The sequence below is a fragment of the Platalea leucorodia genome (assembly GCF_965183815.1).
Source record: "Platalea leucorodia genome assembly, chromosome: Z".
NCBI classification, from domain to species: domain Eukaryota; kingdom Metazoa; phylum Chordata; class Aves; order Pelecaniformes; family Threskiornithidae; genus Platalea; species Platalea leucorodia.
In genome coordinates, this window is record NC_138858.1 from 84611566 (window position 1) to 84629943 (window position 18378).

The 18378-nt window shown below is 36.5% G+C and overlaps 1 protein-coding gene across 1 annotated transcript in view; it reads left to right on the forward strand.

The window, feature by feature from the left end:
- ADGRV1 (adhesion G protein-coupled receptor V1) overlaps positions 1-18378 on the forward strand; it is a gene marked incomplete at both ends in the record, with an annotated part of 282764 nt that overhangs the window by 28229 nt on the left and 236157 nt on the right. Inside the window, 12 exons of the mRNA XM_082336231.1 lie at positions 67-193; positions 281-466; positions 1407-1587; positions 2197-2360; positions 3025-3148; positions 3528-3794; positions 6291-6417; positions 8539-8756; positions 9763-10506; positions 13623-13996; positions 15860-16036; positions 17784-17964. Of these exons, the coding sequence (XP_082192357.1) occupies positions 67-193; positions 281-466; positions 1407-1587; positions 2197-2360; positions 3025-3148; positions 3528-3794; positions 6291-6417; positions 8539-8756; positions 9763-10506; positions 13623-13996; positions 15860-16036; positions 17784-17964 (2870 nt within the window). The remainder of the gene's footprint in view (positions 1-66; positions 194-280; positions 467-1406; positions 1588-2196; positions 2361-3024; positions 3149-3527; positions 3795-6290; positions 6418-8538; positions 8757-9762; positions 10507-13622; positions 13997-15859; positions 16037-17783; positions 17965-18378) is intronic.

The following is an 18378-nucleotide window of genomic DNA, read 5'->3' on the forward strand; positions in this document are numbered from 1 at the left end:
TTAGGTGTGGGTTTACTTGCCCAACAGGACTGTCACTCAAAAAACCCTCTTGCCTTCCTTTCTCAGGGTCAGTGTGGAAAATCAAATACTGAAATACGGGTTTACTACTTGTGAAATTATTATTTTGGAAAATGATGATCCTGGAGGAGTTTTCGAATTTTCTCCCTCTTCCAGAGGTCCCTACAGTATCAAGGTAGCTATCTGAGTCATTTCTCTTAATCATTATGTACAACTTATTTAAAGCAGAGTGCTAGAAAAAAGCTGGATTTTCTTTTTACAGGAAGGGGAGTCTGTCGAACTGCAGATTGTCCGCAGCAGAGGAAGTCTCGTCAGGCAGTTTCTACGCTACACTGTAGAACCAAGAGACAATAACGAGTTTTATGGAAGCACAGGAATTCTGGAGTTTAAGCCTGGTGAAAGAGAGATCATAATTACTCTTCTGACAAGGATGGATGGGATTCCAGAGGTAAAAATTAATATTTTTCACTCTTCAGATTTTGTTCACAGGCATATTAGTCAGTCACTTATTAAAATATAGACAAATATGTAGGAGCAGAACAAGTGTGTAATGGCTTTTCTCCAGAATGTTTTCCCAGCCTCCAAACCAGGGATGCCTAGGTAAATAGAAAGTGTCTTGGGGTTTAATAGTCCTCAGTGGAGGACTTAATTTGAATTCAATTCAATTTCTGTGAATTGAAACAGTTACGCTTTGAATCCATATGCGTTTTTAGCATCCATGACATTCTGTAGTATCGAGTGCCATTGTTTAATTGAACTCTGTGTGAAGAGCCACTTCCTTTTTTTTTTTTTTTTTCTAGTAATCATCTGCTAGCTTCACTCAGTGCTCCCCAGTCTAGACTAATATTGGCCCTATCAATACATAGATGCAATACTTGTTTTAATGTTCCTTCAGGCATTACCTGTGAGCTTTTTTTCAAGAAATATATGAAGTACAAAGTCCCATTAGATTAATAAAGCAAGCTGATAGGTTCTTTCTAAATTAGTGTGCTGTCAATGGTTTTAAGATCTTTGCTTTCCCTGTTACAAAGCCAGAAACATTAATAAATCTTACAGAAAAGAAAATTTACCTTTCTGGGAGCATTACAAATATATTTGTACTAGTGAATTGATGTGATTCTAAGTTAAGTACACAATATAAGTCCTTGCCTATAATAGTGCTAGACTTTTGGAGAAAATGATCCTATCGGAGATAGGAATTTCTAATTATTTCTTTGTTCTGATTGCAATATACAAACACATTGTGCACGTAGAAGGTGTATGTGATTTCCTTTTGTTTAAATTTATATCTCTTTCTGCCTGGCTAGGGACTGTGGATGTTTGCCCATTTGTTTTGGATGTGAATACTGAATATGTATTTTTATTCTGACTGAGTTTCCCTCTTTTAGCTGGACGAGATATATTCTGTGGTACTCAGTGGCTACAGTGAAATGCCAGGCAAGTTGGGGAATGCCACAATGGTCAATATAACCATTTTGAAGAATGATGATCCACATGGTGTCATTCAGTTTCTACCTGATGAACTATCAGTAACAATACAGGAAAGTAAAGGAGAAATCATCTATGCTGGTAATTCTTTTTTATTAGAGTTACTGCTTTATCTGCTGTCTGCCCCTGCAAGGCTTCTTTTCCCCATTTCACCTTTTTAGGACAATGTCTGACACAAGTCTCCACTCAGGAGTTTCCAGAGTGGTACAGTGCCAGCAAGATGAGCAGTGGAGACTGAAGTGGAGAAGGATGGGCCTGGAAAGCCAGAGGGATGAACCCAATAAAAAAATGGCTAGAGAATATGCCAGACAGGAGGGACGGAGTATTGATGTATATGCAAAGTGCAACCTCGAGGTAGTAGCTCTGTTTATGGAGCATGAAGAATAGGGTGCTATGTGAGAGAAGAATAGAGCTAAATCGTCATATGGGTGACTTCAATTTATCTATCTCTATTCAATTATCAAGTACATTTACAGGCAAAAAATAACAAATTTGAGCAGGTTTGAACTGCTTTAACAGTCTATCTTTGTGTGTCCTTTCGTGTAGTGCTCTCACATATTATTAGTTTCTCAAGAAGTGGATTTGTTTATTTCCTTTCCTTTTTCTTTGTTTCAGCTTTGCTGACCTTTTTCTTTTTGATTTGTGTTGTTCTGAAGATGCTCACTGACTGTATATGTTTGCATTTTTTAGCTGCTTACAGAGTTGTCAGAAACCAAGGAAACTATGGCAATGTTAGTGTGTCTTGGATTGTTGACCCAGCATGTACCAATGACATCTATCCAGAAGAAGGGACTATTTTCTTTGATAATCTGGAGTTTTCAAAAAATATCACCATTTACTCACTGCCAGATGAGGTAAACATTTTTACAGTGTTTTTGTGTGAGTATATGGGACAAAGAGTAAGTGCTAAACCATTACAATTTAAAGAGAAAGAAGGAATGTCTGTTTTTTAAGAGCCTAGTAAGTATTTGTAGGAAAAATAAAAATGCATGGGTAAAACTGAGATTACTTCAACAAATCATAAAAGAATCTGAGAAGCTGTGCATACCTATAAACAAAAAAAGTTAGAAGCTGAGAGTAGTTGAATGTGGTTAAATTGTAGAAAAGTTCATTTGAATAAAAACCTTGTTTTGATAGCAGGAATCCTGATTTTTATTTTTAATGCTGTCTATGATATATATGAAGTAATATAAGAAAGAATGAGAATAATTAATAATAAATAAATAAAATTGTAAAAATAAATTACATGTATCAGAAGCAGGAAAACAGAAGATAACTTTTGGGTCATCCGTACAATAGTAAAGATGAGGGGGCTTATCTACAAGGATTTTAGACTGATGATGATTTCTGTGTAACTGTATGAACTGTCATTTGTCATTCCTCTTGACACACTTTAGGATCGATTAATAAAAAACAACACTCAGAAATCTCTGGTTTGTTAACCTCCTCAGCTGTTCATTTTAATTTGTTCATTGTTTTGTATGCAAGAAATTAATTTCTTAATACTTTCTTTTTCAGGTACCTGAAGAGATGGAAGTATTCATCATCAGCTTATTCAGTGCTGCTGGTGGAGCCAGGCTGGGCAATATAACCAGTGCAATTTTACAAATTACAAGGAATGATGATCCCATTTATTTTGCAGGTTAGATATTATTGTTCTTAAATGTAGAATACATATACTACCCCAAACAGATTTTATTGACAGACCAGATCATTGAGAAATCCTAATCCTGGTGGAACTAGTATAAATCGTTCATGTTTTTGTTGTGTTGAATTTGTATTTGTTTCCTTCAAAACCTTCCCTTATTTTATTTCATTCTTCTCTTTGTCGGTGCTGGGATTGGTTAGGTGGCTAAGTACAACTATATTCTCTTGTACCCTCAAGTATTTCCATACCTTTACCACATATGCCTTCTGTTTCGCTGAGGAGAAGGAACCTCTTGGGGAGAATTAAGAAAACAGGCCACATGCAAGGAGCTCGGGCTTGAACTCAGGTAGATTTGTTGCTTGTGTATTTTCAGAACCTCTGACAGTGAGCGTTAAAGAAGGAAGTGTTGCAAACTTCACAGTTCTAAGGAATGGATCTGCTGATGTTGCTGTTGCTGTCCAGTATATTACTGTTAATGGAGATGCAACAGCTGAAGAGGGCGACTTTGTTCCCGGTGGAAAGAGCAGTGTCATTTTGTTCGATGTTGGAGAAAGAGAGCAGAACTTATCTGTGTATATTAATGATGATGATATCCCTGAAACTGATGAAACATTTTATATGTTCCTTTTGAATTCTACAGGTAAAAGTAATGATTTGATGTATGTTTAGTAACTCTCCTTTATTTTTTTTCCTGCAAGTTTTTTACCAGCTTGATCTTATCATAAAGCAATATATGCCAGGTATTGTATGACTAAGATTTGTTTCAACATTTCTATGCAATTACTGTACATGTTGTGTTTGGATTTTCATCTTGAGTTGTTTAATTGCAAAAAAAAAATATCAAATGATACAGCTGAAACCTTTCCTGCAAAAACAACTGGAGTGAAAGTCTCTTTTCAAATGTAAATGCTCCAAATTAGATGGGGCTTTGACTTGACTACAGAAACACAAGCCTAAAGAATGTTAGTACTGCAATAGTCTTAGGGAAAGAGGGATTCTTTCAGATTTTTTGTCATGCTCCAGTGTATACTACACAATTGCCTGATTTTTGTAAAAACAAACAGAACTGCCTTATTTTAGAGGAAAACCATGTAAATTGGTCTCTGTTTTATTTTTGCAGTAGTGCAATGTATGCATACGTTTTTTTCAGTCTGACATTATAGTTTTACAAGGCTTAATCTACAGAAAAATGTGTGTTAGAAATTCCCCAATGTACCACCAGTAACGAAAGGGTTTATTATCTTAGAAATAAAATTTTTTTAAAGTTATCATTTAGCAGGAAATGATACAGAATTATTCAGCACATTCCTATTTTTGAAATAAACATCTTCTGGAATAAACCATCACTGCTATGTAATATTGATAAGAAAATATGTGTTAAATGTAACAAATAGGTAAATTTTCCTGGGCTCTACCTGCTTAATAAAGACCCTCTCCACCCCTAGCCTTGCTAAAACTCAAGGTGTAGTGGGAGAGTCATCTACAATTGTGTTAGCAAATTTTAATGATTTACTGTCCTTCAGGTGTTATTATTCTGTAGCTGAGAGGTAATAACAGGCTGTGAATGCACTGCGTATCTTTGCAATGCAAACCAAAACTGAATTGAATAATCCATCAAAACAAGGACTAAGACTTGAGGTGCTGTAATTTATTAAAGCAAAGGAAAACTGTCACAATTAACCATCAGACCATACCTTCACATTAGATTGTGTGGCAGGTTCACAAAGTAAAATGCCTACCAGGGATTCAATTCAAGATGAGGAAATATAAAATTAGATTTCTTCATTTAGACATTCATACTAAGTGTCTTAGCCCTCATTACAGTTTATAATAATCTGATTCACAGTCAGTGAGACTAAGAGAGTGCTTCAAGTTACACGAAAGTGGACACCCTGTGGCTGGTCTATGAACTGCTGACAAGGTTTCACTGATCTTGAACTGCATCTGCCCGAGACATTGGTAGCAGGCAGCCAGAGAATTATAGGCGAATTTTTAGCAATTATTTGAATATAAGGTAGCTTATGTGTTTCCTGAGGTCAGCTGGCATTCACTCTAGTACCCAGGTCTCTTAGAGAACATCAACCTTATGGAAAGCACCAGACAAAACCATTCTTCTCTCTTCTTAAGTTTTCTCTTCTGTGATCTCTTTCTACTTTACTAACTTTCTTCAGGATCTACTTGTATTTTCTCTTACCACTCCACTGGGAACGTATGATGGCTTTCCTCCCAGCACACTGGTCCTACAAGACTGGGTAACTGCAGGCTCCCTTTGCCTCTAAAAGGAAGATCATATCATCATGTAGCCTCTCTAGAATCACTAAGAATACGGAGTATTTCTATACGCATTCTTGAAAGCAAAAAAATTTGTTTTCTTTCTATGATCTGTTACGTTTATTGACCTCGATTGTTACATCCCTTTTGAAAACTATGTTGGAGTGTTGTACCTCAGAGAAAATACAGATAGAGGTATATGAAGTTAAAGCAGCAAACACATTGTTTACTTTGGAACAAAAGCTAGTCTAATGCTCTGAAATAGGGTGAAAAATGGGATGGGGGTGGAAACATAATGTACATCTGTGGACACAGGAAGGGTGTTAGAATGTCCCTACAGTGCTAATATACACACAGAAATCCTGCTAGCTTCCACTCTGCTTCACGGGTATCTTATATTTTTCCTTTCAGATAGACTGTGATATGAGTATGAATAAACTCTTAGACATTGTTCTTAGCTTGTATTTAGTTTAAGTGCAATATTTCTATTCTAGGTCTAAACGAGAGCTGGAATCTCTGAATACATCTCTTTTTCTTTTGACTTGACCAATGGATCAAACATGAAATACTACCTCTCATACAATCCTTTCTGCTTAGAATCACATCTTCTCTGGTCACGTCACATATAGTTTTTTCCTGCAAATCTTATGTCTTGCTCTCTGCATGAGATGCTACTTAAGTGTTTTACTCTGATTTGCCAGTTACTGAGTATATCGAATATTGGTTTTCACTGATTGATTGTTTTATCATTGTTTGTTCCTTTGTTTGCATAAAAGCAGTTGCGGTGAGAAGCAAACACTTTCGCTTTTAGAGTTACCTCCATTTCTGATTCCAGTTTTGATAAAATTAATAACCCTCTTTTTAGGGGATACTGTTATCTTTAAGGCTGGAGTGGCTACAGTTATTATTGAAGCAAATGATGATCCTAATGGAATTTTCTCCTTGGAACCTGTAGAGAAGCCAGTGGAAGAAGGCAAAAGTAACACTTTTTTGTAAGTAACTTTTAAATAATACTTTTTCACTTTTTTTGAATAATGTATGTGGTACTTTATGGATAGTACTTTGATCTAATCCCATACAACTTTGCATTGATAATAATATATTAAAGGAAAACAGCTTTACTAAATTTTGGATTAAATTATTTATAAACATATTGAAGACATCAATAGTTATATTATCAAGTAGACTGTGCATATTAAAATGTATACAGAAATTTATCTTAAAATGTAAATAAATAAGACGACAGCATTGTTGTTTTCTTTTATTTTCAGTAGGCTTTAGATAGAGAAGAATCTTGATGATTGAGGAGAATATAGCCTGGTCTAACAGAGAAGTAAAAAATCTTCTCAAAATACAGCTAAATACACCTATGGGGTTGTTCATTTCTTTTTGCGCCCTACCTTGAAGCCTTCCCCTAAAAACAACCAATATTACTGTATGCTTCCTGATAGTTTGTTTTTCTTCTATCTGTTAATTACAGATGGAAGTCTATACTCAAAGTCCAGATGTGACTGTCTTCTAGACTGAAAATACTCTTCCCTAGTCTGACCTCTGAAGTATTTTCCTTCCAGCCACTGGGATGTATTAAAAAATGGGAAGGGTTAAGAAATGAATTTGCTTGGCATCTTACCTTGTTATGTTCCATAGAGTCAGGATGGGATTATAATTTGACAAAAATACTGATTTTTCATTAAGAAAGCTCTAGACAGGATATAAAGAGAAGTTAGGCCACAATAAATATGATAGTGTGAACAGTTAGGAAAAAGGCTCTTTTCACATTTGTTTAGTTATCTTTTCTATGCTTTTATTTTATTTTTTTGTTTGTTTTAAGGCCTTGAAACAGATGTATATAACTGTGAATTAGGTCTTTATTCTTGTGTTACACATCTAACAAATGAAAAGCCTTGAGAAAAGAGGATATTAAATATATTGTGTGTTTGGTTTTGTTATGCTGCCCTTTAGGGTTTTTTTTGTCCTTTATAATCTTATTTGCATGATAAACATTTTTGATTTGATGGTGTGAAGAATGATGATTTGAACTAAACATGTTTATACACAGGTGCTTTATGGAAGCACATGATACCAAGATCACCAACATTTGAGGACCTTGCTCAGTCCTCATCGATGAAATATATTTACTAGGGAGCTGTCTCCTCCATACCCTCACTACTTTGGCTGCTGTGTAGTACATAACAAAAGGGTCAGAGTACCATATAACCTAACCACTAAGAATAGCTATGGTGGCACTGAGCTTTAAAGGGAGTAATTGGAGTTACTGCAACAGTGCTACACAGCTGGCATAGAGGGCCCTGGTTAATGGCAAAAAAAGAAAAAACTTTGGAAGCAGAAACAACATAACTGTGTTGCTGTGCCTAGACTAGTTTTGCTGAACTAATTTTTCAGCCTGATATAATCTCTTTGTACAGCAGTTTATTTCGCTGTGCGAACAGAGGCACACATTTTGTATGTAAAGCGCATTTTGTTAATAAAGACACTATATGCGTCAGTTTTTATTTATAATGCCTTTTGGAAATTGGTGGAATTATGTTACCAGATAGCTATAAAAAGAATAAAATCTTGTTTTTATTTACTACATTCTTAATCTGGAATAACCGCAGATTTCTGAAGGACATAGAACATAACCCAGATTTAATGCCAATGTAAGAAAGAGTTTAAGGAGGCTTGATGGTTAAAGGGAGGAATGTTTGTGGTTAAATGTAGATGATTCTCATTCTTGTCTAAGGGTGGCCAGGTATATCAATGTTTAATTTTAACTTGCTGAACTATTATACATTCATATTTATTATTTACATAATAGAAGTGCAAGGCAAACTGATGCTTAGCTTAGCAGTACTACTTTGCATGGACCTGCATTGGTTACTTTTTTCCTAAGGTACCTGTGGTATACCTGGGTGTACAATTATACTGTGAAACTGCAGGCCTTCAAAGAGGATTGTGTTATTGTTCATGGTTGTATTTATTGTTCATGGTTACTTACAACATTGTAGGTTATTTTTCACAGTAAGGAAGATTAGGGTAATCGTGGTTTTCCTTGCTAAAGAATTCTGATGCATACCTGCCAGGATGTTCACTCTTTCTGTATCACTGAACAGGGTTTTGAGACATAGAGGACACTTTGGCAATGTCTCATTGACTTGGCAGCTGTTTGATAATGACTCTGCGCTGAGGCCGGGAGAAGAGTTCTATGAAACTTATGGGACTGTGTACTTCATGGACGGTGAAGGATCAAAGCCAATAACACTCCATGCTATTTCAGATAAAATTCCTGAGTTCAATGAATTTTACATTCTAAAATTGGTGAATGCTTCAGGTATTGTCTTCCATATCACCATTCCCTTCATATCTGGTAGAAAAGAATTATGTTTAATCAATCAAAAAGAAACCAACTCTTGAAAGAGCTTTGCCTTGAATCATGTCTTGATATCCTGTACTTTTCTGGTAAGATTTTGGGGTTTATTTTTCATTTAATCTTAATTTAGGTATATGAATGCAGTTATTCAGTTCCTGAATTACTGTTATACACATTTTGGTGGCCTGACCTTTAAAAATGATGCCTCTTGGTGATTTCAGAGATATAGATCCTCAGGTAGTTGAAGACAAAATAAAGCTATTAAAGGCTATGCATGTCAACCATAATGGAGGCTGGTTGATTTGTTTCCTTTTTTTCTAGAGGAGGACCTTTTCTGTAAGTGAAATCCATATGCATGTACAGAAAATTTCCTACATATAGTAAGTAGGTCACTGCACACTTTGAACATGGAGGCTCTACATTCACATCATGATCTTTCTGTCATGAATTCTTACTGTGCAGAAATAGATGACTAATGGCAGGACTTGGCAGCAGTTTTAATACACAAGTGGTTACTCATTTTGCAAGGTATCTCTGCTCCTGTTTCAGAGGCAATGGGCCAAATTTTGCCATTCCATATTTGTGTAAATCTTGGAGTAATATGAGAACTGAATTTGGCCCCATGTTTATCAAATGAATCAAAGGTAACCTATCTCATTGACTAATTCAGAAAAAATTGAGCTAATCTTGTTTTAGCCGAAAGACAGCTCTATGTTCTGAAGTTGAAAAATGACATGCTGCTTTGTTTTCTATGAAAATTGTGTCACTGTAGTGTTTTAAAAACAATACAGTTAAATTATGTTATTTTTAAATTAGAGCATTTTCTAAGAGTTCAGAGGCTCTTTAAAGAAGATTTAACCCTTTTTAAAAACATTTTATTAAAAAAACTTTAAGTAATTAGTAACTTTTTTTGAACTGTGCTGCTTGAAACCAACCATTAACTTTTGCTCTAACTTCCATTATATAGGTGGGTCTCCTGGTCCTGGTGGTCAGTTATCTGAAACAAGCCTTGCTGTAACCGTGATGATCCCATTCAATGATGACCCTTTTGGAGTCTTTGTTATAGATCTAGAGAGCCAGGACAGAGAGATAGTGGAAGATGTTCTTTCTGAAGATGATCTTTCCTATATTACAGACTTCACCATCTGGAGACAACAAGGCACCTTTGGTGTTGTCCGGTTAGGTTGGGAAATACTGTCTAGTACATTCCAAGCTGGACTACCATCAGTGGTAGACTTCTTGTTGCTGGGATCATTTCCAAGTTCAGTACAATCCCAGCCTCACATGAGGCGTCATCATAGTGGAACAGATGCTTTGTATTTCAGCGGAAAAGACGATGCATTTGGGATTATTGGTCCGGAATACCCGTACAATGGAAATACTGCAGTAACCAATTTTACATTTTCAGCATGGTTAATTCCTAATGTCAGTACTGATGGTTACATAGTTGAAAAGGATGATGATAATGGGTCCTTATATTACGGCGTGAAAATCCAAACAAATGATTCTCATGTTTCTGTAGTGCTTCATTATACAGCATTAGGATCCAATATGACATATATGGCTAAAGCAGCAGTCCTGAAATACCTGGATGAAAATACTTGGCTTCACCTCCTGATTACTCTGGATGAAAGTATAATTGAATTTTACATGGACGGAATTCCAGTTCTGGGAGGAATGAAGAGCCTTAAAGGAGAAGCAATTGCTGATGGTGAGCCAATAGCCTGCATTATTTTTCTCCATATGTAAAGTTCCGTAAAGGAGTCTAGCTCCTCAACAAGTGAATGCAAGATACTGAAATTATTATATCTGATTAGTTAATTGAAAAGAATAGATAGAAAATTCTGAGGATTTTCAAAAAGCATATGGAAATAAGAGCTGGGAAAGTTCCAAAAAATTCAGAACTGTAACAGAGCTTGGATTTCAATAATTTGAAAATAAAATAATAATTTGTAATTATATTTATATATGTATGATTATCATGTATACATACAGTTCCATATGTTTGCAATTAATAATTTCCATAAGATTTACAGCACTGTAGCTGAGAAAGGACTTTTTTCCTCTCAGTTTCTGAAACAAAATGTGATAATGACTTTTTTTTCTAGTTGTGTATTGTATTACAACTAAGCCAACACCTTGTGAGCAATAGAATTTTTCAGGGTATAGGTTTACTTAAGAATGTATTTACATGGTATATGAAAATTATGCCAGTAAGTTTAATAGTGTTCCAAGGAACATTAGCATGTGTACTTCAGTTTATCTGACAGGATAGTCCCAGATGTGATTTTTAGTCACAGGTAACCATTATGGACATTCACTCTGAACTAGCACAGCAGTGACCAGAGGAGTATCAGAACAATTCTTTTATAGAGTCAGATATTATGTGGTCAGAATACATTTATAGTTACTCTTTCTTTTGCAGTTTCCCACTCTTCCACGTGCATTTTTTTTCTTGGAGATCATCTCCATCCTTTTTCCTTTCTTCCTCTCATCTTCAGTTTCACATGTTTTCTTTGATTAGGGGTAGGCAGTGAATGATTACCAAATTCTTGAATACAATCTCCTTTTCTGCAATCAAGGAAGGAGAATTAAATAACTTACAATGATGTTAAATGCATATACCTCTACATGCGTATATGTGTACAAACATAGAGAGAATAGAGAGAAGACTTCATTAATTGTACAGTGTAGTATTTTATATCTGCCTGTAAATTTCCAGTGGTTGAAGTCTGAGAAATAAATTTGCCCTCTGTAACAAAGTAGTGCCTCTGCAATTAATAATGTCCATCCGACTTGCAGTACTGTAGCTGAGAAAGGATTTTTTTCCCCTCCGTTTCTAAAACAAAAATGTGTGAAATGCAATAATGCTTTTGTTGCTAGAAGGATATGTCTGAGTCATAAATTTTCTATATTAGTGGAGATGGCATATGCTCTGTCTGGAGATACTACAAGTATAAGGTAAGGATTTAATCTCTCTCCATTTAATGTTGAATACTACACAGTGGTGAGCATAGTAGCCTGGTTTTTCTCACCATCCTCCGCCTTGTGTCCTGGGACCATTATCAGTTGCTGAGGTTGCTTGTCTCTAGAACTGACACTGAGTGTCATATGTATGCCAGGACATTCAAGAGCACAATTTCTTTCAAAACCAGAAAACAGCTGGAAAGAAAGATGTCAATGTGTTTTAGCACAATAGGAATGAGTATGAGCTACCAGCTTAGTATATTTGTGAAAAAGGCAGCTGTGATCCTATGATTTGATAAGTAGGATAATTGTTTGGAGACAGAGAAATATTAATGCTGTTGTAAAAATCATGTGGAATTTGGCGTACATTTCTGAAGTCCATCTTCCCAGTGTATTAGGGGAAAAGCATGTCCAGAAGGGCTAATGCAGTGCTGATGAGTATCATAGAATCATAGAATAGTTTGGGTTGGAAGGGACCTTTAGGGTGGACATCTAGTCCACCCCCCCTGCAATGAGTAGGGACATCTTCAACTAGATCAGGCTGCTCAGAGCCCCATCCAGCCTGTCCTTGAATGTTTCCAAGGATGGGGCATCTACCACCTCTCTGGGCAACCCGTTCCAGTGTTTCACCACCCTCATTGTAAAAAATTTCTTCCTTATATCTAGTCTGAATCTACCCTCTTTTAGTTTAAAACCATTACCCCTTGTCCTATCACAACAGGCCCTGCTAAAAAGTTTGTCCCCCTCTTTCTTATAAGCCTTCTTTAAGTACTGGAAGGATGCAATAAGGTCTCCCTGGAGCCTTCTCTTCTCCAGGCTGAACAACCCCAGCTCTCTCAGCCTTTCCTCACAGTGGAGGTGTTCCATCCCTCTGATGATTTTCATGCCCTTCTCTGGACCCGCTCCAACAGGTCCATGTCCTTCCTGTACTGAGGAGCCCAGAGCTGGACGCAGAGCTCCAGGTGGGGTCTCACCAGAGCAGAGTAGAGGGGCAGAATCAGCTCCCTCAGCCTGCTGGCCGCACTTCTTTTGATGCAGCCCAGGATATGGTTGGCTTTCTAGGCTGTGAGTGCACATTGCCAGCTCATGTCCAGCTTTTCATACCCGAGTACCCCAAGTGCTTCTCGGCAGGGCTGCTCTCAATCCCTTCATCCCCCAGCCTGTACTGATACTGGGGATTGCCCCGACCCAGGTGCAGGACCCTGCACTTGTCCTTGTTGAACCTCATGAGGTTCACACAGGCCCACCTCTCTGGCCTATCAAGGTCCCTCTGGATGGCATCCCGTCCCTCAGGCGTGCTGACTGCACCACTCAGCTTGGTGTCATCTGCAAACTTGCTGAGGGTGCACTCGATCCCACTGTCTATGTCATTGATGAAGATATTGAACAGCACTGGCCCCAGAATGGACCCCTGAGGGACACCATTCGTCATTGTTCTCCATCTGGACATGGAGCCATTGGATCAATATCATCAGAATGGATCCACTGTCCTAGCAGAGAGAGAAAATGGGGTCTGTTTAGCAAAACAAAAGCTGAGAGGGGTTGCAGTTGTGCTCTGCAAATCTCTAATTCAAAGAGAGAAGTTTCCAAGCCTCATTAAAGTAAAGGATGGTGACAGTGTTCTGGTAGAAAATCCTGGACAGTCTAGGATGGAATTGTTTGACCTGTGTTGATCTACCTGTAGCAGTGAGATGAGGCTCAAGGAACCTCCGGATTTTGCCTTTCAAAATCAATATGATTCCTAATGCAGGGATAATAAACAGTTTACCATTGATTTTTAACAATTACAGCTATTCAGCTGCAGATTTATTACTTTGAAGAAATAGAATAACATGAGGATAATTATAATTTCCTTCTCAGGTCCAGGAATAGTGAGAATTGGAGCAGGAATCAATGGCAGCAGTAGGTACACAGGGCTAATGCAGGATGTAAGGCTTTATGAGCGTAAATTGACACGAGCAGAGATCTATGAACTCCATGCAACTCCTGCGAAGAGTGATGTCCACCCTGTCTCTGGGTATTTGGAGTATCGGCAAGGAGAGACCAATAAATCATTCATTGTGTCTGCAAAGGATGACAAAGAGGAAGAAGGAGAGGAATTATTCATCCTAAAGCTCATTTCTGTGCGTGGTGGAGCTCGAATTTCACAAGAAAATACTACAGCAAGATTAAGAATACAGAAAAGTGATAATGCTAATGGTTTATTTGGCTTCACTGGAGCATGTATTCCTGAGGTAAAGTGTTCATAAGGAATATTATAGGTGAAGTTTTGGACACAGAGAAATTAATGACAACACCAATTGACCTGTGCAGGGCCTTGATTTCACATTATTAGTTTTTGTAGATAAGCAGAGTTTTTCTAGAATTTGGAAATGTGTAAGTTCTGTTAATACAGCATCAGTCTCACTGGCATTTGCAATATCATTTTTAAAAATCCCCCAAAATTATTTTTCTTAAGAAAATTGATTTTATTACATAAACTGAAGACTAAGGCTTAAGTTTTTATAGAAGAACATTTTTCCCTTTTACTTCTGTCTGAAACTGGGTTTTCAATTAAAATATATGATTTAACTTTCTTGTTTGGAGAATTATATTGGATTATTACAAAGATTTTTCATTTATTTTTCTGTGTCACATGATGTGTTTGAAAGAATTTTACGAAAGGTCATACAATGACAAGGTGTGATGTATTTTTCCACAATCATTTGCTGTCATAAGGTATAACATATAAATTGCATATGTTTGGTGTGAATTCAGTTGATATTAGCTGTGCATTGGTTTTTTTTTTAAACATTAAATTGTTCTTTGATGGTAGCCACCATATATGCAATATATAAACTTGCTACTTGTTTGGTGAAGATTGAAATAAACATAATTAATTGTTACTTCTTTAATCAATTATGAGGCATAAAGACAGGATACCTCTTTCTATTGGTATTGGATTATTCTGGAAGACAAATTTCAGGATACTTTCCAATTTGGGAACTCTCATGACCTTTTAATTACATTCTTTCTAACCAAAGTGCTTACAATGTGTTTGAAAGTAACCATCCTGCCTGAGTGATACCGGTTTTCAATTCAGTTCAGTTTGCTTTCTATGTGCCTACCATATGCTATGATAATAGATTCCTTCAGTTTCAAATGCCACTGATAATACTGTGATGCCACAGATCATCAACCAACCATGAAGCAAAATTAAAAATTTATATGGAATGTTAATTGTTTTGCACTTATCTTACGTGCATTTTACCAGGGACGTATTAAAGCTCTCAGTGATGATGCAGATACACAGCATTGTTTTATCAGTAGTTTAGTTGCTTTATGTGCACATCTGTCTGCTAGGCAGCTGAAGTGCCTACATGCAGTATCTGCACTGTGTTATACAGCAGCTCTGAAATTTGTCTAATGCTTAAGATAGCTTTAGCCTTTCTGGCCATTTTCAAACAAAATTAAATTCTATTTTAGTTCTATGATCATAGTTTTCTAAAACATATGGTTAGTATCGATACCTACTTTGTTCCAAATATGTCAAATTGTTGCTGCTGAAGTCATGTTCTCTGTGAAGACAGAATTGTAAAGAGGACTGTGGCATAGAAAATCTTTTGAAGTTTTTCATGAATGATGATAGTATAATTTAATTTTAATATATCTATCTTTTTTTCTGTAGTGTTTCTAGTTGGGGAAACGGGGAATGCAAATCTTTCTTTAAATTATTGCTAATGAAAATTAAAAAAATTAACATTAATATAAAGAAATAGTTTCAGTTGCTTTTGACATGTACATTTCAAGCATATTGATTCTGTCTTTGGCATGTAGTTTGGGGGAAGAGATTGTGTTCAAAACAAACAACAGGGTATAGTTATTGGCTTACCTTTATAGTCAGGGAGACATTAGAAGCTGTTGCAAATTCCACTAAGATTGTTCTGACCACCATCAAGTTCAGTTTCAGCTTCTTACCACTCCAAAAGTGCTGAAAGTAACATGACAGCGTTTTTTTACCTGAACATTTGACTAGTGTTAAAGAATTCCATGTTTTGCATTTATTGCCTTGATTTACCTTGACAATAACAAACATTTCAATTTCTTGATTTTTCCAGACTGCTGATGAGGGTTCCACTATATCCTGTGTCGTGGAGCGTACAAGGGGAGCCCTGGACTATGTATATATAAATTACATTATCTCGCAGGTTGATTCCACTGGCATTAATTACTCTGTTACCGATTTTTCTAACAGCACTGGCACTATCACATTCCTTCCTTGGCAGAGATCAGAGGTAAACCCTACCTTCCTATTAACTGTTCATCCTGTCCTTTGCAAAGCTGCTGGAAAATACCTTCTGAGGGTGCTTGACTGGTTTCCATGCTAAAGAGTGTTTCCTTCACATGGCTTTTGTTATATTTTGCAGGGTTTTTTGCATCTCTGACAACTAGCAATTGATGATAGAAGTTTATAGATCTGTGTTCGTCTCAGTTCAGGGGTCACCATGTATGCATTTATGTTTGAATGCACATAATATACTAGATATGTTTACAAATATGTATACATAGAAAATATTAACTAGATTTATATATATGTATGTGTATACTTGAAGTGTAGATAGTCCTGGGCTGAAATAATGCATCCAGCTACTTTTGAAATTGGAAAATGATCATGTTTTGATCTGAGTTTTGTAATTTTGATTTATTTCCACATCAATTAAATAGACAACAGTAAAGTTCACTGCTGTAATCAAGTGTCTTGCAACCGCTCTTGGCCACGTTCTGTCCCTTTTGCTTAATCTGTTTCTGTGAATTCAATCCTAACCTGCAGCACAGGAATTTCAGATTTATTTGAAGAAGAGGTGTGGGACTACAATACTGTGGAAAGTTCATGTGTGTTTTCTATTAGTATTCATGAAATAGAAAGGGTGAATTTTTAATAGAAAATGCCGTCCTCGGTTTCACTTTTATCACTCTGCTGAAGTCAGTGTGGACTGACTGAAACTCACTGACACCATTTGAAAGGATCCCAGTGGCTCCACGAGAACTGTGGATCTGGTCCCAATTAAACAATGTAAGTGATTAGAACTTGGCAAAAGCTTGTGATACCTGAAAATAGTTTGGTCATATCACTATTCATTCAGCTTTGATTCTCCATTGAATCATATTACTGCATTGCATACAGTCATATAAAGCAAAAATTTCCAAAGCTTATCTACTCTGGCAGCATGGGTGAGGCCTGCCTTATTCGATCTAGTAGCAGAAAAGGGCCGGTATACCCTCTTGCTTCACTGCTATGTGGTCCAATTTATTGTCTACCTAAGGAGGAATTAATGGGGATGGCCCTAAGAAACAGATTGGGAGCTGTTGCTCTTCAGGTGAGATAGCCTAAGAGACTTTCCATTGATATTTGTAAGCTACTCATTCCCACACCTCAAATACAATCAGCTACTTAAACCTTTTCTTCTATATGCTTGTCTAATCATATCACAAAATATAGAAAGCTGGAATTGTCTGAGATGAATACGTTGGCCAGTGCAGAGCAGATTATGTTAATTAATAGCATGATCTGCAATCTCAAGTGTCAGGTGACATAAAAAGCTTGCTTTACTTACTCTCTAAATTGGATTAATCACTGTAATTTCTTTTCAGAAGCACAATTTCTTCAAGATTTTGAAATCTATCAGACATTTCAATATACACAATTTAAACTATGCTTATTTTAAGATATGATAATAAATAATTGCTTGCTTGGTTATATGTTTATGTAATTTGAAGCACTTACTTAAGAAAATATGTCTTCCATTTCTGATAGCTTGGTAACATTCTTTTTGGAATACATATTCTAAACATGAAACATTATCCTACAAGTTAGGTTAAATTATGTGGAAAGCAAAATGTTGTCCACATTACTTTCAGAACTACAGAGCAGATACAGCTGACTGACTACTCAAAGAATTTGATGAGTTAGGCACGGTCTTGGAACTTTTAAGTGATGTATGTTGCACAGTTTGATTTCTCTATTATTTGGTCCTTCTCTAGGTCTTAAATTTACATGTCATTGATGATGACATTCCGGAGCTAAATGAATATTTCCGTGTGACATTAGTCTCTGCAGTGTCTGGAGATGGAAAACTAGGTTCAACTCCTACCAGTGGAGCAAGTATAGATCCAGAAAAGGAAACTACTGATATCAGCATCAAAGCCAGTGACCACCCATATGGTAACGATGATGGAGATAATATGGCCTTGTTTCAGATAACTGTATAGTTCTAGCTCAACAGATAAAAACTTTGCTTAGCCTTAATAGTTGAAGAACCAATGCCAATTGTTCCACTTTATCTAACTGTGAGATTAATTCATAATTCGTATACAAGAGTGAAAGATGAGTTACTTGGTCTTGAGAATTTTACAAAAAGGCATCAAAGCTTCACTGGCGAAACAAGCGATGATTCCTTTCTGAGAGCAAATAAAGGCTGCATGTGGTTGAGCTTGTACAAGTTTTTCTCAGATGAGAATTCCTGACAAAGAGACATTTCTGCATTGTTATTATACCAATAAGTACCCAATACTATGACATATTGAGGCTCTTTTGGGAAGAGCTGAGTTCATTATTGTGCTGTGGGTTTATCAAGAC